At 53.5% G+C, this 21,134-nt stretch overlaps 2 protein-coding genes across 9 annotated transcripts in view; one reads left to right on the top strand and one right to left on the bottom strand.

The window, feature by feature from the left end:
• The first annotated feature begins 291 nt into the window (after nt 1–291).
• Nucleotides 292–2,732, top strand: HYI (hydroxypyruvate isomerase (putative)). The gene is made up of 7 exons (XM_072343405.1): nt 292–600; nt 1,274–1,388; nt 1,478–1,556; nt 1,732–1,781; nt 2,005–2,074; nt 2,210–2,344; nt 2,517–2,732. Exons 1-7 carry the CDS (start codon nt 293–295, stop codon nt 2,603–2,605), a joined length of 846 nt encoding a protein of 281 aa, XP_072199506.1. The 5' UTR covers nt 292; the 3' UTR covers nt 2,606–2,732.
• Nucleotides 2,733–2,979: 247 nt separating this feature from the next.
• Nucleotides 2,980–21,134, bottom strand: part of SZT2 (SZT2 subunit of KICSTOR complex) — a 52,983-nt gene continuing 34,828 nt past the window's right edge. For 2 of the 8 annotated variants that reach the window (XM_072342720.1, XM_072342721.1), the window contains exons 50-73: nt 19,948–20,124; nt 19,677–19,874; nt 19,236–19,405; nt 18,884–19,050; nt 18,392–18,489; nt 18,119–18,251; nt 17,881–18,008; nt 16,990–17,040; nt 16,263–16,393; nt 15,699–15,881; nt 15,059–15,329; nt 14,744–14,823; nt 14,319–14,444; nt 12,519–12,724; nt 12,314–12,407; nt 11,217–11,297; nt 10,715–10,789; nt 8,045–8,258; nt 7,612–7,795; nt 7,162–7,284; nt 6,417–6,918; nt 6,030–6,146; nt 5,577–5,645; nt 2,981–3,829 (exon numbers count right to left, since the gene is read on the bottom strand). In XM_072342720.1, the coding sequence (XP_072198821.1) occupies nt 3,686–3,829; nt 5,577–5,645; nt 6,030–6,146; nt 6,417–6,918; nt 7,162–7,284; nt 7,612–7,795; nt 8,045–8,258; nt 10,715–10,789; nt 11,217–11,297; nt 12,314–12,407; nt 12,519–12,724; nt 14,319–14,444; nt 14,744–14,823; nt 15,059–15,329; nt 15,699–15,881; nt 16,263–16,393; nt 16,990–17,040; nt 17,881–18,008; nt 18,119–18,251; nt 18,392–18,489; nt 18,884–19,050; nt 19,236–19,405; nt 19,677–19,874; nt 19,948–20,124 (3,722 nt within the window). In that variant the 3' untranslated portion in view covers nt 2,981–3,685. Of the gene's footprint in view, nt 3,830–5,576; nt 5,646–6,029; nt 6,147–6,416; nt 6,919–7,161; nt 7,285–7,611; nt 7,796–8,044; nt 8,259–10,714; nt 10,790–11,216; nt 11,298–12,313; nt 12,408–12,518; nt 12,725–14,318; nt 14,445–14,743; nt 14,824–15,058; nt 15,330–15,698; nt 15,882–16,262; nt 16,394–16,989; nt 17,041–17,880; nt 18,009–18,118; nt 18,252–18,391; nt 18,490–18,883; nt 19,051–19,235; nt 19,406–19,676; nt 19,875–19,947; nt 20,125–21,134 lie in introns of all 8 variants that reach the window. The other 6 variants (XM_072342726.1, XM_072342728.1, XM_072342723.1 and 3 more) reach the window with 5 other exon arrangements.

The raw sequence follows: 21,134 nt of genomic DNA, 5'->3' as shown, positions 1-21,134 counted from the left end.
GTGCAGCTGCGGCTGCTCCGCTGCCTCTTTACCGAGGCGGGGAGGCTGCTGCAGCCACGTCTGCGTGCTGCTGGGACACGGCACAAGCACACAACCCCTCGGCGCCAGGACAAGGCTCAGGGACGGGTCCCGGTTACGCTCGGCACACCCGCGAGGAACGCGAACCCAAAGCCACGCTACGAGATGGCGGCGCCGCGATCCCGCACCCCCGTGCTCCGCCCACAGCAAGCGAGGCTACGCCCCTTTCACCATATTCGCTCTGGTTTCGCACAGCCCCTCCTACCTGCCCGCCATGGCGCTGCGCTTCTCGGCCAACCTCTCGTGGCTGTTCCCGGAGCTGCCGGCTCTGCCGGCCCGGCTGGAGGCGGCGGCGCGCGCCGGGTTCGAGGCGGTGGAGGCGGCGTGGCCCGAGGGCTGCCCGGCCTCAGCGCTGCACGCCGCCGCCGAGCGGGCGGGGTTACGGGTCGTGCTCCTCAACACCCCGCCCGGGGACCGGGAGCGGGGCGAGATGGGGCTGTGCGCCGTGCCCGGCCGGCAGGACGCCTTCCGGCAGGGTCTGGCCGCGGCCGTGCGCTACGCCCGTGCCGTGGGCTGCCCCAGGTAGGTGCGAGGCAGAGCCCCGGCCGCGTCTCGCTCCCGCCGAGCTCGGAGCCGGGGCTTCGGCCGAGTCGCCCCCCGCAGCGGCACCGCCGCGCTCCGTGCCCCGCCTCGCCCTTTGCCCCTCGCGCCTCGGCCTGCAGCGCCCCGCGCCGTGCCTGACTGCCGCGTGCGATGCGCGGCCCCCTGGCAGGAGCCGGGCGCTGCTCCGTCCCGGGCTTCCGCCCCGAGACTCGTTTGCAGCTCCGCGCGCCGTTCCCCGCAGCCGCTTTCCCCGTGTCACCGCAGCAGCTGCTTTGTTGAGGGCCACGTGCTGTAGGTGCGTTGTAAGAGACGAAATAGTGACACAACCCGCTCCGCAAAAACAGCGTTGTCTTTTTGTCCCGTTCACTGTGAATCATTCCTTCCCTCGTTCCTTCCCTCAGCAGCGCAGCCCAAGGTCCCACGCCCAGACCTGCGCCTGCCTGAGTCTGCTTGTTTTCTGCATTAACAGCAATGCTGAAAGCTGCTTGATTTTCAGTGCTTCTCAACCCAGCAGTTCCCTGAGGCTCTCGTTCCAGGCCCGTGGTTGCACCCCATCATGTTCCAGGCCAGGCGCTGTCTCTGTGCCTGCAGAGCAGTTGTGTCAGCCCCCACCCGTGGCCTGGGGCCAGAGCTGAGCTCTGTGTGCCCACAGGATCCACCTGATGGCCGGGCGGGTGCCGCAGGGTATGGAGCGGGAGGCATTGGCTGGTGAGATGGAGGCCACGTTCATCGAGAACCTCAGGCATGCTGCTGATGTCCTGGCTCAGGTAATGGGGGTGGTAGGCTCTAAGGATGGAGAACTGCCACTGCCGGCACATGGAGGCTATGCTGCAGAGGGGGCATTGCTGTGTGACAGGAGGACATGTTGGGGCTGGTGGAGCCGATTAACAGCCGTATCACCGACCCGCGCTACTTTCTGAATACCCCACACCAAGGTACGGCACACGGCTCTCCCAGCGGCACCTGCATGGAGGAAACAGCAGCCCGAGGCTGTCTGACTGAGGGCAGATCCCTGGCTGCTGCCTGAGCACGGAGGCAGGAAGTTGGCACTGAAGAAACCCTGAAAACTTCAGCTTGGTATTAACCAACTCTCATTTCTTGCACCCTCAGCTGCTGCCATCCTGGAGAAGGTGGGACGACCCAACCTGAGGCTGCAGCTGGTGAGTACAGCCCTGAGCGCATGAGGCAGTTGGAGGGCTGCAAGGCAGGGCTCAGGGCCAGATAGCCCTGCTCCAGCATCCCCACGGGCAGCACAGGGCCTGAACTGCAGGGCAGGCCCAGACACTGTGGACTCATTGTCTCCTGCGGACAGAGGGAGAGACAGGGCACAGCCCTCCTCCACTGAACAGCTGCAACAACCCTCTTGAATTTTCTCTCACTTAGGACCTCTTTCACTGCCAGATCATGGATGGGAATCTGTCACGTAACCTGGAGATGTACCTCCCACTCATTGGTAATGCACTGTGTCTGACCTGGCTTCTCCGAGTCTTGTGACTTAAGGATGGGGATGAGGTCAGGTCACCCCATCCTATGCTGACAGACAGCTGCAGGCAGTGCTGCCTGGGGCACAACCTCCCATCTCCCCCAGGTCATATCCAGATCGCACAGGTGCCAGGACGGCATGAGCCCGACAGCCCTGGGGAGCTGAACTTCCCCTATATCTTCAAGCTGCTGGAGTCCCTCGGCTACACTGGCTACGTGGGCTGTGAGTACACACCAAAAGGTGAGTGGGGCTGTGTGCTCTGAACCCCCCAGCAGATCCCAGCATGGACCAGTCCTCCAGGACTGTGCAAAGATAGGCCCGACTGGGGGTGGTAGGCAGCCAGGTCCCTACCTGGAAATGAGAGCAGAAGCTGCTGCAGCTTGGCTAGCACAATCCTTCATCTGCCATACAGGAGACACGGTAGAAGGTCTTGGCTGGCTGCGCTCATACTGGGAGAGCAGAGGCATGAAACCTGGCGTGCCCAGAAAAGCAACGGAGTAAAGCAAGTAAAGCACTGGAATAAATGTCAAACCAATGAGCCTAAAACAAGAGTGTCTGTCTTCAGTTTGGGGATGCTGGGACAGCCCCAGAGATGACAGGGTGACATCAAGGACAGAGAAGCATCTTCACCTCCAGGCTGCAGATCTAGGATAAGGCTTTCAGTCCTCAGTGCTGAGGAAGCATTCATTCCTTGGGAAGGGAGCGAGTTTTCCAAAGTCCAGCTGGTGCCTGGAGCTGCAGGTTCTGAACTTCTCCACTCTGCCTATTTTGTTCTGTGCAGTTCCCAAAGCTGCTGGCAAATGCCTGCAGCAGCGGGGGGAAAAGGAGCTGGCCTCCCTCTCCCAGGCTGCTAAGCATGACCACGCTGCTGATCCTGCTCTGAGCAAGAAGACTCATTGCAAACTCAAGCCTGCTTTGCTCCAGGGAGAGCCCCCCAGTGGGGCAGTGGTGCCTCTGCTGCCCTGAAGAGGCTTTCCCCATCTTGACCTGTGGCACATGAGTGGGGAACTGATTCTGTTTTATTTCACAAATATATTCATGGCTTTAATGTATCATCATCAATGTACGCCTCCACAAAACCTTCCTTGTGTCCATTCACCCTTCCTGTCCCGTTCGGTGCTCTCCTACTGAGAGCAAAGGGCTGGAAACAGGCACCCCCTGCCTAAAGGTGCGGAGGTTTCCCCTTGAAGGCACCGTGCCACCGCCCTGCACCTCCATATCCTTATCAGACAGAATTCATTGCAGGTGCTGAAGTCAACATCCCCAAGAGCTGCTCTGTTTCAGCCAGGCTACAACAGCCAAGTCCCTGTCTGTGGCCTTCACAGACCACTCAAACCCACCAAAGCTTGTCCCCAGGGTCACAGCAGCCAGCCAGAGACCAAGGGAGGTGCAGCTGTGGGCAGGAGCCCAAGGAGAGCAGCGAGGCAGCCCTCACGCAGGCTCATCACATTGGTGGCGTGCATGCTGCCAGCAGTGCTGTGAACAGGTTCCACCCAGCAGCCCGTTCCTCTCCATCATCACCCGTAGCACAGGCGTGCACAGGTGCAGTGCATATTCCTGCAGGAGGAGGTGGTGGCAATGCTAGAGCAGTCCCGTCCAGAGGTTAAAGCAAGCAGTGTTGATAACTGACTCCAGGTGGTGATACGTGGACACGAGCTGTGGCAGAGGGCTCTCGCTGTTCTGGGGCTGCACAGGGAACGGCTCCCGGAAAACCACGGTGAGGCTCTGCCAAGAGGAAGAAGCAGGTTAGGGCACAGGATGGAGATGAGCAGCCCCCAGCCCAACTGCATAGGCACCTGCTTGGCAGGGTCAGGCAGGTACTGGGAGAAGTCCCAAAACGCCAGCAGCACTACACGCTGGTGCTTAGTTGAAGCCTCCTCCCAGTTTTCATGAGGGAAATTGAGGCAATAAGGACACGCTCACTTTGTACCAGCCCCCATAAATCTGCAGTTCTGCCAACCCCAGCAGCAGCTGCCTTGGGAGTGAGGGGATCCTACTGCCTCCACAGTAATAAGGGGTTCCAGGGAAATGAGAGGGAAATTTCTTCTTCAAAGGCAAAGAGTGGGAGTGGAACAAATAGGGAAAGGGAGGAGATTAAATGTAATAACTGCAATCCTAAAAATAAATGCTAGCTGCTCCATTCTCATTAGGAACTACTAAGCAGGCAGGGCGGGGGCAGAGGGGTGCTGAGAACAGAGTGTGGAAGGGAAAGTTGCAGGAACCAATGCAGAAGAAAAATGTGAGCAACTCTGCATTGAGATCAGCAGTGGGGGCAGGACTCAGGGCCTGGATGCTCCCTAGAGCACAAGCACAGCTCATCTAGTAACCAGGGTCTCCTAACACACTTGTAATGCCCTGAGAAGAGCTGTGCAACTGCAAAACAGCAAAAGCACTGCCACCAGATATAAGGGAAAATGATTTGTGAGCTTCACTCCAACTGCAGGAAAGGTATCTGAGCAAACCTGGGGAAGAAGAACCGTAAAGTAAACACAGTTCTGTTTTACAGGAGTGATGTGCTAACGCTAGAGTTCTCTTTGATAAGGTAATATTTCTAGACAAAGGAATCGTGGCACATCTTATCAGAACTTCAGGGAAGAATCGGGAAGCTTCGGCGATGTAGCACCACATGGGAAATTTAGCTGAGCTGAAGACAGGAGTGAATGCAAAACTAAGGTGAAGACAGTAGTGCTGAAAGGGGAAGCAGCAGGATGGAGAGAGGTTGCAAAAGGAGTTCCTTCAGGACAGGTTTAGGGTCTCATGTTGCCTTATACTTAATGAGTATGGCACAAAGAAAGGAGCATGCTGATAAAGTGTGAGGTACTAACACACACAGAAAAAAAAGCCCTAGGGAATTCTGAGAGGCCACAGGAAGGGGCCGAATGCTAAGTGCTAAAATACAAAGGATTTCTATTGTGAGTTCATGGGGAGAGTGGATGGAGGTGGTCTGGGTTTATCGATGATCACAAGGTGGCACCAGTGAGACAAACACAAAAAGAACAGTGGAGCAACGTGTGCCCTGGTGCTGGGCTGAATGCACAAGGACACAAACTGGACAGCGCCAACTGAGAGTGTGATCTGAAAGCGACCCTCTGGAAGAAAAGGGGATCGACTGCTCACTATTTTCCAATATAAGAACAAAGGGGCATCAGATGAGAAGAGCAGAAGTTGGTCCGAAAAAATACAAGCCAAGGAGGGCAGCTCTTCAGCGGGGCTGTAATTACATAATGGAGCTGCAAGTCAGGGCAAATCATGGATCCTACAAAATTGACCACAAGAAATAAAGCCACTGAAGGTATTAAATACAAAGGCCACGTCTAACTCCAGATGGCCCTGGGCCAAATTGCCAGATGTTGGGACACTACTTGGAAAAGGGGTTACAAGCTTCTTGACTTATTCTCCCCATGGTGCACTTGTTCTTGGGCACTGCTGGATGAACCCCTGTACAGCTGCTCTTACATTCGCAAGTTCTTACCGTCTTTCCTGAGTGAGAATCGAGAAACACAAGAACGAAGCAATCTGTGAACTTCTGGTTGAGCACAACCTGTTAAGAGAGACACAGCACACATTCAAAAGGAGACAGCACAACCCCCAGGGCAGGGTTATGAACACCCGCCTGGGGACACACTGACATGCAGGATGAGTGGTCTGACACACTGGAGGTGCAAGTCTGCTTGGCTCACAGGTAGTACTGCCAAACACTTGGCACCACACTCTGTGGGGAAGGAAGCGACTGCTTGTTTGGGGGCAGGGAGGCAGACACTGCTGTGTCACAAGAGCACACACTTTGCACTGCAACAGCAGAGAGCAGCTTGACAGCACCCAGTTGTCCTGACAGCACTATCGGGTTCATGCAGTGGGAAGCCAGAGCAGGCAAGGGCTCTAGGAAGGGGAGACAGCTGCAGGTGGGAGAGGGGCTGGGTCTTACCAGGTACTGGGTGCCAGTTTCAGCATTGTGGAAGTGCCGACAGCTCTGGGGAAAGCGGCTCAGCAGCACTTTGATAAGGCTCTGGTACCAGGAGACTGTCATGGTAAGGAAGCATCCCTGTGGGTACAGAGAAAGGCTAAGAAACCAGGGCACCAGCAGCCATGAATGTGACAGCAGCACTCAGATCCAAAAAAAGATGCATCTCTCAAAGCCCGGTGAGGCACACAGACCCAGGACCAGGAACTCTCCAGAGATGGATCTGTGCAGTCTCCTTCTGCCAGCTATAGGACATACTTGCCTCTGCCTCTCCACCCAACTGGAAACACGTCCTGCAGGCCCCAGTCCCTCCCCAGAGCAAGACACCATGACCACAGCCCTGCTACTCACCAGCTGCGGGTCCACATCTGCAATGGATTTCCCGTGCACAGCATCGAGCAGCTCCTCCAGCTCCACCAGTGACAACTTGCCCAGCTTCAGCTTGTCAGAAGCCAGAGGCTCCAGAAGGAAGAGACGCTTCCAGAGGTTGTCCCTGCGACAGTGGCACTTGGCCAGCTGCACCATGCTGCTGAGCTGCTTCTGGGCTGAGGCCACCTCGGAGGCCAGCAAGGGGAAGAGCGGTGAGGTGTAGAAGAGCCCAGGCCCCACTTGGACCTGTTTGCCCCCAGCATAGAACTCGCTGCTGTCCTCCATGTCCTGCCACTGCTCCCGCTCCACTGGCTGTGGCCGCCCCAGGCTCGGCTCTGGCTCTGCTGCCTCCCATGCTGCCGGGCCCACCACAGGCTCCAGTACTTCTCGCTGCAAGTGTGGCAGCTTCTTGAAGCGCCTCATGTCAGCCGTGAGCCGGGGGAATAGCTCCCTCTGGCTGGTCATGATCACGTAGAAACGCAAGCTGAGAGCAAGAAAACATTGTCACGGAGGGAAGGACTGCTCCTTCTCAGCTGGGCTGCACAGGAACCGTGGGCACCCTGTCCCAGGACATAAGGGTGTTTCTCTGCCTAGAGGACAGACGGCACACTGCCCAGTCCTCTGCAAGAAACCTCCCTGGGTAGCACCAGACAATGCCCACCCTCCCAGTGCCCTCCTCCCTAGTCAGGGAGCTTTGGTGACACAGCTCAGGGCCCTCAGCTCTCACCGAAGCATGCGCCTCTCTGCTTCGCTCTGCTCCTCAAATGGTGCTGCACTGTGACACACCAGCAGGGACACGTCGAAATCATCATGGTGACGCAGACCTTCTGAGTCCTTGTAGGAGCCTGAGCTGAGAGGAAAAGCAAATCTGTATGAAGGGGACCTTGCTTTGTTCTCACAGAGCTCTTTGTACCATAGAATTGCTTGGCATGTGGGATTCAACACCATAGGACTCCTCAGAAACGTTATGGGAAGTGAGGCAAGTGCATGCACGTGCACAAACACCCATACACACACCCCCTGCTGGGCACGATTTCCAAATAGCCGAGCAGCACAGCTGCCTGGCACTATGTAGGACAGAAACAGCTTTGTTGGCACCTTAGGGCAATCTCCTCAGCTCTCAGGTGGCATTGGTCAGCCACAGGCAGCTCCAGGAACTTGGAGCAGAGGCACTTACCTGTTCCAGATAGAGACCAGTGCATATTCATTCTGCTCTGTGCCTGGAGTCCCCTTCTTGTTGTCAGTGCTGGTCGCTGGCCGGGCCATGCGCAGCGGCTTCATATGGTAGGTGTTGGCATGGTCAGCAATGTAGTTGTACAGCTGGTGTGCAGTGATCATGTTGGTGGGCAGGGCTAGCATTCCTAGTGGGGAAAGACACGTTGCTGTCACAGGTGGGCAGAGCAGTGTCCTACAAACTATGTGGGATACAGCTCTAAAGCAGTAAGCCTCCCTTCCACAACAGAGCATTAACAACTTCCTTACGTTGGGCACCACGTGTCACCCTATTCCTGCCACTCACTGAGTCAGATTTGTTCATAAAGCACTAGGAAACTTCTGCCAAGTTATGGGCTGATAATCAATCCCCAAATGATCACATGTTGGCTACTCACCTTGGAAAACATGGTTGCGACCAAATTTGGGGATGTCAGTGTGATGGGCAATGAAGTCCTCCAGGAAACTAGTGAGATGGTATCCCTGGCGGAGCGTCATGTGGGAGCCCAGCAGATATTGGTGGACTATCCGCAAGTGGAAGTCATAGCTGAATGAATGCACGTGCATGAGGTCCCGCACCTTGTCACACTCCTCTGTGAAGAGCATGGAGAGCTGCAGGAGAAGGAATGAAAACAGGTGAGTTACGAGGCACCTCACAGCCTTCTGCAGAGCCTCGCTGACAGCAAGGCATGGCAGAACCAGCACAGTCATCTTTGCCTTGACACCACAACAGGATGCAGCCCAGAAGCTGTGTGCCAAGTGCAAATAAAAGACTTGCAGACCTGGTCCCTTGGGGGCCCCAAGAGATCCAGCTTGGTGGCACCTTCCATGCTTGACCCTGCTGCTGCAGGTCGCCAGCAGCAGCACAAACCGATTGGTACTGCCTCCTCTTTGAAATAACATACATCCTCCCTTGAGCTGAAAGTCATGTGGACATGAAAATGGACACATCCCCATCCCTGTAGACATTCAAGGTCAGGTTGAATGGGTCTCTGAGCAACATGATCGAGATATCACTGCTTACTGCAGGGGAGTTAGACTAGACAACCTCTACAGGTCCCTTCCAACCCTAACAATTCTACAATCCTCTTTCCATCTGAGCACTGCTCTGCATGGCCCAGTCCTTGAGCAGGTACAGGATATGCTGAGGCTGAAGCCCCAGTGAGTTCTGGATCTACGGGTGAGGACTGAATTACTGAGCATCCCCCTGAAGCAAAAGGCAGCACAGGAACCCATGCAAGTAGTTTGACTCGGAGATAAGCAACAATAGAGCTGCTAAAGCCCTGTACTCAGTAACAAAAGCCAAGCTTGGCAGTTGGGAAGCTGGATTATCTGATGGCTGGGGTGTCACAGCTGTGCTTGAGAGGTGGCCTCACCAGCATTTGGCTGTCACCTCTACTCAGCCTGCTGGTCATTCAGGGCAGCACCAGCCTGCACACTGACAGCCACACTCACAGCACAGGGGAAGCTAGCGTGGCAGGAAACAGTGTTGGTGAAGGTTTCAGCCTTGCACTTGTACCAGATCACAGTGCCTTTGTAAGGTCTTTCAGCTCTTTGACCTCTTTGGGCAGCTGAGTCACACCAGAATCCCTTGGTTTAAGGACAGGATAAGCAGGGAACGCCAGGAGGCAGAACTGATTTGAGAACAGTCTGCTCTCTGCACCACCCATGTTGCTTCTGCCATGAGGCAAAGGACAACCCGCACATCCAGGATCAGCCTGGAGAGGAGCCTATAGCTCTGCCCCAGAAAGGCAGGACAAAGAGCAAGGAGCACACAGCACCGCCTGCATGCAAGCACTCAGGGCCCATCCCATCCTCCTCCCAAGCTTGCTGTCCACTAAAGCACATACAGCAGCACAGGAAGCTAGTGGCTGGAACAGGAGGGGTAAAAGCACAGCCAGTGTGAGGCTCAGCCCTGTACTGGCAGGTCCTGCTGTGCCCAGCATGGCAGCGGGAGGAGAGGACATACCGCAGACTCAGAGATGGAGCTGTGTCCCATGCAGCTCTTGCTGCGAACTCTGGCTGTAAGAGTGCCCTGATGGAGAGAGATGCACAGCCAGTGGGAAGAAGGACAAGGCACTGCGCAGCCCAGTCCCTGTTCCTGCCCCATCCCATCTTACACAGGTGCAGGGTGGGATAAGCAGAGAGAAAGAGCAGAGGAGCCCAGCTGCCCCATCTGAGGGAATTGTGGACTGGTTCCAGTCTGAAGGAAGGCTGGCCAGATGTTTGCAGCAAGCCACTGCTCCCAGTGCTGTGCTCTCCCAAGTCAGCCAGAGAGCCTGGGTGCTCCCTGCAATGCCAGCTGCAGCACAGTAACCTGCCCTATGCAACAGACTTCCCAGGAAAGGCCCAGAAAGCCCTCAGGGACCGCAGCAAGGTCCAGGCAGGTTTTAAGCTTATATATGCCAAGAACAACTCATGTAAGATACAGCTCCACTAAGCAGCCATCTTGAAAAGGACAATATGGTCACATGTGTCTCATGCCTCAGGCAGGTTGGAGTCATCCAGCCTTTTTAAGCATCCATCAGTGTCCTGGGACAGGCAGGAGATTTGGACACACCGAAAGAGAAGGGGAGCAGGCAGCCCCATGGTGTGACAGAACAAGACACAGAGGTGTCAAGAACCAGGGCCTGTGATGCAGAAAATTATCTCCACTAGCAAAAAGCAGCCAGCCACATTCACAGATCCCCATTACCATTCCGCTTCTGTCTCATTCAATGGAAGCAGAGAACTGGTTTCGATGTACTGACTTTCCCCAGAGCAGCCATTTTTGCAAGAAATAGCTCGTATTCCTCTTGTTCCTCCCCAATGTGCTCTGCCTTGTTCTCCAAAGAACAAGAGTTATCCTCTTCTATAACCTTCCACCTCCTCTCACTGCACTCCCAGTCTGCTGAAGCAGCATGCTATGTAGAACACGTGACTGCAGAAGGTTCTGCAAACTTTCCTTTACCAGGAGAGAGCAAAGCTTTCCAAAACTTGTTGCACATGACTTACTCTGTCCCACAAATTGCTGCCTCTCCCAGAGCAGCACCCAGCCACAAGAAGCACCATTTGTACAAAGCCATTACCTGAGAGTTCACAGACTGGCCCATGGGGATCCGCGAGCACTCCAATGCATACTGCTTCACACAGAAGTAATAGCCCTGGAAGAAAGAACACACTGAGTGTACAGCACGGGCCTTGGGCTTCTCCAAGGAAAAAGAGGAGCCCATACAAGGCTGGCTGCACCACACACTTGTCAGTTCATTTCCTGGGCTAGGTCCCTGGTGCTCTTGCTTTCTCCTTTTGTCTCCCCTTTTGTCTGAACAAAGCAGGCCTTGGGACAGACCAGCCAAAATGTGGCTGAGCACAGTGTGTCCTACCTGGAGCTAAGCCTTGCATCTTGTATCTATACCCCTCCAGGCAACACTGACTGCTCTTGGTCCCACAGAACTGTCCCTACAGTACTGACGGGCTGTGGAAGAGGCAGGCAGAATTGCACATTCCTGCCACACTCCTCACTCACGTTGTGTCCTCATAAGTCTGTCCCAGACTCCTTCTGACTACTGTATTTTTCTTTTGCTCTCTCACCTGGAAGGCCAACTCCATCAGCACAATCCCACCCGGAAGAGCTCTCTGCAGATGATAGGTGGCAACAGCAGGGCTTGTGCTCTGGGAAGAGAAGGACAAAGCTGGAGAGGCTCTCTGCACAGAAGAGCAACCTGCACACCAGCATGCAGAGCTGCCAAGATGTTCTGTGGCAGAGGTGGAAGAAGAGTAACTTTACCAACTGAGCAGTTTCACTGCTAGTAGGGGAGCAGACATGCCAGAGAGTAAAAAAGAATTCTAATAAAGCTAATAAGCAGCCTTTCAGAGAGCATGCCAGAGATGCTGCTTCTTTCACCTCCTGCCTGCTCAGGGCAGGATGCCTCCAGAGGGCACAGTGAGCTGAGGGGTAATGCTGCCCACAACACCTTACTCCCACCTCTCTGCTCAGCAGTTCCCAGATCACCACAGCTGCCCAACAGAGCAGATATCAGAGGCATCCAGCTGGGATTTAGAGCTTAGCTGCCAGCAAAATCACTTGCCTGCTGTTAAGCTGTTTCAGTGGATTGCCCTCCTCTTGTTTTAACTGCAAGGTGTTGCCTTGCTCACAGTCCTGTACCAGCTTTGCCCATAAGCAGGTACCAGGAAAGGGTAAGAACAGGGTCAGCAAATGTTATGCTTCCATCCTCCCTAGGTTTCATGAACCACAGGTGGTTTCTGCCTACCTAGCAATTCTGACGGATTCCTCTTCCAGATCATTCTCTCTCAAACCCATATAAGCTCTTAGTTTTCACAAAACCTTTTGACAAAGATCACTATTACCTGCTGCTGTATAAAGAAAGACTCCTTTTGCTTTGGGACCTGCTCCTGATACTCCCATTTGATAATGAAGATGACAGCAGTGAGTCAATCCCTTTCCCAGCTGGCTGTGATTTGGTAGAGCTCTGTCCTATCCCTCCCTCATTGCCTCTTCTTTACAAATGAAGAGCCACAGCCTGCTCAGCCTCTCTGCACAGCAGTCCCTCTGCTCTCTCACATCTCTTCTGTGAGAAATAGATTAAAAAGCAACCAGAAATACCCTACTTCTGCTCACAGCCTGACTTCCATCCCAGTTTCACTTCTCTAACAGCATAAGCACTCACCTTTGGACTCCCCTCTGCTTTTGGCTTTGTATAGGAAAAGGATCCTCTCCCCTCCACACCCATTGCTGCCAGAGCTCGGATCCGACTTGTGCTACTGGAAGCAACAAGAGAGAGAGCCTTGAGCAGGGCAGACAGCATCTCCTGTTGTGCAAAACCAGGGCAGAGCTCCATATCAGCCCTTTCTCATTCCCAGAACATCACTGACCTGCGAGTGGTAGGTGAGGGCGGCCGCACCTGGACCAGAATGAAGCCCATGCTCTGCAGGTACTGGATGTATTGCTGCAAGAAGGCATTGCACATCTCTTGCAGCCAAGGCTCCTCCTTCAGCTTGCAGGGCAGTGATTCCGTTGAGTCACAGCTGTGGCTGCGGTCTCTCCCTGATGCTGTGGAATCATTTGAGCGGTGCCGCTTCTGCAAGAAAAAAGAATTTCCTAAGGAGAGCTGCTGTGAGAGGGGATGAGGTAACTGAAGAAAGGGATTACTCTCATCTCTTCCCCAGAATGGCTTGTGTAGAGTCTTGATAGCTCACAACTGGTTCACAAAGCTCAATAGTGCTCAGCTCCTGTTGCCATGTAAAAGTCTGGTCCTCTTACGAATCCTTGCGACATCCTGGGTTTTATTACTGGTTTGGTAATGCAGTAACATTACATGAATAGTATTTCCCTTTCACCATTTTCAGTCCCCCTTCTGCTGTATTTGAATGCTCCTTGTCTTTGTGCTGTGAGACTCTAAGCTTTCTTTTCTTGATTTCTCTCCTTTGCGCAGGTGGTGCTCTCACATGTTTCTATCTGCCTTTTCATTTAGCTACCCTCCCTACACACAGTCTCTTTATCAGGGTCTCTCCAGCTACTCTCTGACCTTACCTTCTCTGAGTCCCTGTAGTCCAGTGCCTTTGCTACCAGATGCTGGACTCGCACTTGCCCAAATGAAGACATTCATCCATAAGAATTTTAGAAAAGCGTACAAATAATACCCATAATATTAGCACACCTTTCTGACGTATCCTAAATAGTTTGCCTTTTGTATGAAGCTGTCCATGAATTGCAGAAACCCACTGAGCTGCGTGCTTTGCTCCTGCAGGCTCTGCAGTTCATGTTCACTGCAGGAGAAATTCAAATTCCTCCCCCCGTGATTCTCTGCCTTCCTGGAAACCAGGTCCTGCTCCCACAGCACCATTCATTTCACAGGTTCCTCAAGGCTACCTCTGAGCTCTTCATAGTATTTCTTTTTCCTGTTCTGATCAATCTGAACCACTACAGGGTGTCTCAAAGCTTGGCATCTCGTTTGTACTGAGATGTATTTTCCGGTGATACAGAACCCAATACACAACCTCAAAGCCCTGCTCCCAGGCTCTCTAAATTGAATAGCCAGTTTTCATTTTGTTCTGTTCCAAAAAAACAAAGCGAAGTTTTCATTTTGTGATGATAGTTTTCCTTTTCTCTCGTGAGTTCTCGATTTCTGCAGCAACCTCTGCTTAAAGACTGTCAGAATCCTTTTGACATTTAGATAAATTACCACAGTCTTTTCCTCCCTTCTGACACACACACAGACCACAAACAGCCGGTATGACATCTGCACAGGTTAGACTCTGTCAGGCTGCAACCTGCTCAGGATTCAGGTGGCTTGTTTTCAATTGTTCCAACTATCTGCTGGCTCTGGACAAATTTTATCAGGTCTGGCTGCTGAATGCATAGAGAGAGGTTTAGCTTCCCCAACAGACGGCATGCTCTGATGGCTTTGCTAGACTCTCGCTTCTGGATTCCCTGGGTAGCAAAGGGAAGTCAGTCTTCCCAGGGATGGTATGACTGCACAAAGAAGGCTTTGAGGACCCATTTTGTTTCCTCAGTCTCCACCTTCACCATGGTGGATGCCCTGTTCTGAGGTTGCAAATTCATCCTGCAATGCAGGGGTTGGCCCAAAGCAGAACTATCTTGGGGGCCGGGGGGGAAGGCAAAGTCATCCAGTGCACAAAAAACAAACCCAATTGGCTTCTGCTGACACTCACCTTCCCCTCTACCTTGCCCTGCTGGTCAGTCTGGATCTGCTGCCGGAAGGCTGGGTCAAAGAGCAGTGGGGTGGCACAGTAGTGAACAAGGCGTGAGGACTGCTTCAGTGTCTCCAGGTCCGACATCTGCACAGCACAAGAACACAGTTACAAGCACACATCCCTCACCAGGCCCAGAAACAACCTATTTGCAATACCATCCTGCTGCTCAAGTGTGAATTAAACTTCAGAGGCAACCATCCTTCAGCAAGGACTCATTAGCAAAGTTCTAGAAGCCAGCAGGCCCAGAAGTTCAAGCAGAGAGTACTGCCCCACAGCCAGACACCATCCCCAACATAAACCCCAATCTGAGCTCCAACATTCTCTCCTAGAAAAGGAATGCTGGTATTGCCAGCGCTCTATAAGAAGGCCCAGTCTGCACTCACACTGATAGGCATGTTTGACTGTGCTGATCTCTGCTGCCAGGTCACAAAGAGATTCTCTATCTTCATCTGCTTCTCCAGTTCTAGAAGAAAGAGAACAGACAAATGCACCAAGCCACAGCCATTCCACTGCACACCCACCCTGCCCATTGTACTCCCTACACAGGCTGTAACCTATCCCCTCACAGCATCCTGGCAGGAACAGCTGACAACTGCCCCTTTGCCAGAACTCATTCTGCTTTTTTTCTCTCCTTTTCTAGGAGCGCGAGAGTGTGATCAGGCAGTTAGGCTCTAACCCCTGAACATCTCTTGCTTTACCTTTCCTCTCCATGCTTTTGATTTCCAGGAATTGGGCCCCATGTCGAGCCACAGGGTCAAAAGGTCCCAACTCTGGCCCATGGGGTATGCGTTTGATAGTGGTAACATCCCGCAGAGCTTCGTCAAAGGGCACCACATCAGGATGGAAATGCAGAGATGGCAGGCTGCGTGCAGAGCTGCTCAGCCGGCCTTGCTCCTTGCTAGGTGGGGGACACGAGCTCCGGATCAGTGCATCCACCTCCAAAGTGGAGTTCAGGAAAGGATTTGGCTCCTAAGAAACCAGAAACAGCCAGGAAAAACTCCTTACTGCTAGTTATGAAACAAGGACCCACAAGAATAGAGCAGATCCAGTTTTGGTCATCTGTACACATTTGTTGGCTTTCTTCACCACCTGTCCAGAGGACAGTATTGCTTTAGCAAGCAACAGGGTGCCCATTCTGTAGTCTCCTCCAACCTAAGTATCCCTACCACAAATAACACTGCCAACAGCAGCATTCTGTTTAGACACATCCTGGTTGGACATACAACCACATGAAGATGCCTTGCCAACCAGCACACAAGTACAGACTTCTCCAGACCCCAGAGCTGCCAGGACTCCTCCTGGTGGGAAAGGACTGCTCTGTTTGGCAGGGTGCCCTACCTGCTTGCTGTCCTCATGCCATGGTGGGTCCATAAAGCAGTGGTGGTGGAACAGTCCCATCTTCTGGCTGATCAAGCAGTGCACAATGTGGGAACGGGCATTCTGCCACTGCAGCAGGCGAATGAGTGAGCAGTTCAGGTTGGCCCCCAGGTCTGGGGACCAGTTGTAGGTGTAAAGCGTCAGCTAGAAAGAGAAGAGGAGGAGAAAGGGTGAAGGATCTGCTTAGAGAAAGGTGACACAAACTGCCCCAGGTGCTCTGGGTGGGACTTGCTGCAGTTCCAGCTGCTTTCAGATAGCAAGGTTGGAACAGAGCTAGTGACAACTGCTCATTTATGGCACCCCTGTTAACAGCTCCAGCAGCAGGTGGCAGCACAAGTAATCAGGTTGACATGAACACTGCTGTGGGGAGAGAAAGGGCAATTACAGCCCACAGTGAAGTAGGAGTCAAGATGGCTGTAGGGAGCTCCCTCCTCTGCTGCAGCACAGGGCTTCTGCCTGGGGCAGGTCAGCTGCCTACAGCAGCATGGCTTTCAGGAGACAGTATCACATAGGCATCATTGTTACCTTTTTGTCAACAATCTCCATGAAGAGGAACCTCTGTCGGGGTGCCAGGTCTCGCCCAACAATGCTTGGGTCAGAGCCTCTCTCTGCTGAGCTGAATTCCATGGCCTCGAAGCGCTGGAGCCCTTTGTGAGCTGGAAGAAGCCAGAGTTAATTGGCCTCAATACCAGTTCATCCCAGAATGACAGAATGTTGTGCCATGATACTGTTCAGCTCATCACTCTCAAAGGACAGTTAAATGCAGCCCACACGTTGGTATTTTTCCAGTCACAACCCAAAGCCTCCCCTCTTGGGACCTTTGTTCACTTTTACACTTATTAACAGTGTTGCCATGGCAACCCTGCGTGATCACTCAGCATACCCTGGTTCTGCTTCCCTGTCATTTCCAGTTAACTTATGGCACGGTCCCATCAATATCTTTAATCTCTGCCATACAACAACAAATCCCAGATGTTAGCGTCATGCACGCAATCGTGAAGCTTAACTGAGCAGAGAAGAGCAGAGCCCCCTCTGCAAGCTATGTTTCCAATGCTGCATTTCTGGCATTAGAAGAGCACTAGAGCAACCACACGAGACCTGGCTGTGGATGTGCATGATGAGTCCTGCCACAGCATCACCACCTGCAAGCCAGCCTGGAGCCTTTTGCAGCCTGGCCACTTTGCCCAAGGTTTTCAAGCAGCTGTTGCTCAAGCCAATCGCTCCAGCAGCACCATGCTGAACAGGAACTTACGTCTGAACCTGTGAGCAGGTGGGACTGGCTGCTCCTCCTCAGTGCTGCTGTCTGAAGGTAGAGACAACATCAGCTCCTCAGAAGGAGCGGTCCAACTGTACTAGACCAGCCAAGCCCAGTGCTACCCTTCCTGGGACCCAGCCTAGTTGTGGGAGAGGAAGGGATTGCAACAGCACACAACACTTGGACCACCACCAGCTCAAAATTCCCCAGCAGGGTGACATGTTTTCCCCACCTCACAGAGCTACACTCCAGACAAGCCTGTCTCAGCTCTGCTGTGCCTAGCCAAGAGGAAGCAGTAAGGTATTGCAGAGCACCTGGGAGCACATGCTGTGCTGGATTCCAGACCCTGATGGGTCAGCTTGTCTTTGCTAACTGCTGAAAAAGGCTATGAAAAGTGAGCAGATGACAATGGGTAAAGGGGTGTTTTTGCTCTAGTGACATGCCTGCCTCACAGGGAAGGACCTGGATTGCTGGCTCCAACTGAAAAGAGACCTGCAGAGCTGTGAGCAATGCCTCATTTTGGTGACTTTGCAAGTACAGCCGTCCTGTGCTCTGCCCAAAGGAAAGGCTCACTCAGTACACTTCTACTGATTAAAGGAGTAGGCTGTCTTGTGGAGGACAAAGCTAACAGGTCATGATGTCTGGATGCTGTCAGATCACCCATCAGCTTTTCCAGAAGGCCCAAGCTGAACTCAACTCAAGGTGCTACACACTGAGAGACTCTTCCCAAGAAGCTTTAGACAAGGTACTGGGAAGAAGTAACATACAAATATAGTCACTTCATTCACAGTGCAGGATAGGAGTTTCAAGGAGACCACCAGCAGGGTCTTTTAGCCAACTATGGTTAACCAGTGTTACCAGGCAGTGCTGCCCTGGCCAGGCACTCACCCTGCTCTGTGCTGCAGCGCCACTGGTGGAAGTTGCGTCCCAGCAGGATAAAGTGCCTGACAGCTGCAGGGCGAGGACTGGCACTCTGGCCAGGTTTATAAGGCAGGAAAGCAGTGCTCCCATGGCAGCTGCAAAGAAGAGCACCAAAGGTGTGGCTGACAGATAGAGACATGGGAATAGAGACTGACAAAGGAGCACCTGCTAGTGCAGACAGACTTCTGTAAACTGTGTAACTCACCAGATCTTCTCAAACACCTTGACTGTGGTGTCACTCGCTAGGGAAGTGACCAGGCTCACCACTTCCACCAGGATGGAGGACAGGAGGAAACGGGACACAATCTCTGCTGAGCACTGTTGCACTGATGGGCACCCTGCATGGTTTGGGAAGAGAGTGTGCACAACTAGCTAGAGATAAGTAAGGAATGAAGAGGAACGGCTCAGTGCTACGTGAAGAAGGAGAGAAAGGCCCATCCCCAACCTATCTGGAAGAGCTGGGGCCTGAGACTCATACCCAGGTGGTTCATAAATGCCATCCACTGCTGGCAGGTTTGATTGAAGAGCGAGTGCATGGTGCCTACATCTCCTTCTTCCAACTGGCAGGCTCGGCGGCTGGGAAGAACAAAAAGCAGCATGACTGTACCAGATCTCAGTCAACAGCAACATAGGCTAAAAGGTAAAGTGGTTCTTTTCCAGATCCAGAAGGGAGATCCCAGGGATACCCCTATTTCAGTTGTTATGGCCCTTGAGCTTAACAGCGAGAGATGGATGTTGTGAAGGCCCTACAATGCAGGGAAGGAATCTCTGACAAAAACAAGCAACAGTGCTCCCAGCAACACTCTAGCACAAAGGCTTGAGGCATTCTGCATGGGAGGCAGCTCTTAGCTGGCTGCATATGGGACACACTTCAAGGAAAGGGGATGTGGTCCAAAGGGCCACGATGCACACAGAGCTGGTGGAACGTCTGTACCACAGCCAGATGGGAGCAGCACCCTGGCTGTCTTACCGCTGTGCCTGCTCCAGTTCAGCTGTGGCTGTGGCCCGATCCTGGCTCAATTGCTGTTTGACATTCTCAGTCTTATGCCGCCGCCTTGTGCGTGCCTCTTCTGGCCTCTCCAGCACAATGTCATCGGTAGTCTTGGGGCTGCCCAGCTCTGAGGACTCAGCCTTGCTCTACAGAGAGATGGTGCAGGAATAAGGCTCCACATACCCACAGCTCAGCTGTTGCCCTGATCTTAAATCCCATTACCAGGCCAAACCTCCCCACCCCAGCCAGATTCCTCCTTTCTGTTCCTCCTAGTCTGATGCATCACCAGACTTGCAGGCTCTGCTCCCCACCAGACCCTCAGCAACATTACCAGCATGTCCCAGAAACTGCGGCGTCCCAGCTTGCTTGTGGGTGTCACCGGCTCACCGGGGCTGGCCGAAGGGGCAGAAGTGAATTGCAGGGGTGGAGGACAACTTTTGCCAGCCCCACCAGTGCCCATGGCCAGACCCTTGGTCTCTGACATGGTTCTTCTTAGGCCTGCTGTGAAGACAGAGCAAACTATTCACTTCAAAGCCTTCCACTGTGCCATTCATATGCCACTATGGCTGTCCAGAGAAAAGGAAGCAGCCCTCAGTATCACTTAGCGAAACTGATTCACTCTAAAGATTTCTTCCAACCCTTTTTCTATGGTGGGACACTAAATAACTGGCAGAGAGGAGAATACTTTCCTCCAGCACAGGCCAAGCTCCCACAGGCAGGAGGAGTGAGGCTTGCCAAGGGCTCAAGATGCCCATCCCACCCCAAATCTCACCTGCAGAGCTCAGCTCATCCAGGTCTGGGGCGCTCAGTGGGCAGGAGGCCTCCACGCAGAGCGGGGCTGGCAGCACGAGGAACTCCATGATGGCATCACACAGAGCGTGGCGCAGGGCCCCACGCAGCTTCTCTGACAGCTGCAGCAGACTAATGTTGCCCTTCTCCCAGATGTCCAGGCGCACCAGCACGCAGGGCTCTGTGGGGAAGTCCCGCTCAGCTCTGCACCCACACCTTTTGGAGGTGCTGTGGGGGATGCAGAGGCACCCTACCTGTGTGCTGGGTGCCAGTCTCTGGCTGGTACTTGCTAACTGCAGTGAGGCTTTCAAAGTCAGCATCCTGCAGTAGGTCCACGATGGGCATCTTAGGAGAGTCAGGTCTCTCCCCATGGGGCAGAGTGGTGGGGCTGCCATTCTCATCCACAAATGTCAGTGCAATGCATGCAATTCCTACAGGGGAGAGCCCAGGACAGCCTCTGTTAGCACAGCACTGGGCACATTGCTGCAAGCCCAGCTGGCAACTAACAGAGCAGGGTGACCACCCCACGCCTGCACACCAGGCCTTGGGGCAGACCCCTTGACACGTGGGTTTCACAGGGCTGCAGGCGCACATGGTAGGCAGGGCCCTTGGGAGGGGAAGCAGCCAGGGGAGAGGCAGCTAGCTGTGCTCATTGGGAGTCAGGGCAAAAAGCAAGGACTTCAGCACAGGGTGTCCTCGCCACCCTGTCACAGCAACTGTCGCCCTTCAGGAACTTCAAGCCATCCAGCACCATATGCAAAGAGAAAGTGTCTCCATTTGCCTCAGGAGGGCCACTATGCAGATAGATCTGCGATGGGGCTCAGATGTTCTCCAACAGCCCTCTCAGTCCATGCAGAGAAAACCTACACGTGGCATTTTGCTGCAAACTCCACTCATAGCACACTCCCCACTCCACACCTGTGTAAGATGAGGTACCTTTCCCACATATTCCTACCAGCACAACTGGGAACAAAGCAGGTTGATGCTTAACACTAGCCTGGAGTTGCTGTGAAGCAAAATTCAGGCCCTAGCCATAGCCTCACTCACACATCCGCACAATTCTGAGATGTAGAGCAGCAGAATGGTAGCTGGTGCACAGCCCACATGCCACACACCCTGGGCCATGCAGGATAAGTCCCACTATGAACCAGAGAAGGATCAGGAGCTCCCTTCCCCACAGCCCAGCTCACTGGCCAGTGTACCAAGGAAGCAGCAGTGGGGATTCATCTGTAAGGTCTAAACCCTTTGCTGTCATGTTACATAATCCCACCCCCTTCCAATGCCTCCTAGTCAAGGCAGCACTGATGACTGGATGGCACAGCTGTCCCAACACTGCAAAGACACTATGCGTCCAGATACAAAATAGATACAAGGGAGATGGCACTGGGATGGAGTGAGCTGCTCCCAAGGAGGGAAGAAGGCATTCAAATGAAAGTGTAGC

The sequence above is a fragment of the Excalfactoria chinensis genome, chromosome 8 (genome assembly GCF_039878825.1).
Source record: "Excalfactoria chinensis isolate bCotChi1 chromosome 8, bCotChi1.hap2, whole genome shotgun sequence".
Classification (NCBI taxonomy): Eukaryota; Metazoa; Chordata; class Aves; order Galliformes; family Phasianidae; genus Excalfactoria; species Excalfactoria chinensis.
The sequence above is the reverse complement of the archived record's forward strand: the minus strand, read 5'-3'. Positions and strand labels throughout refer to the sequence as shown.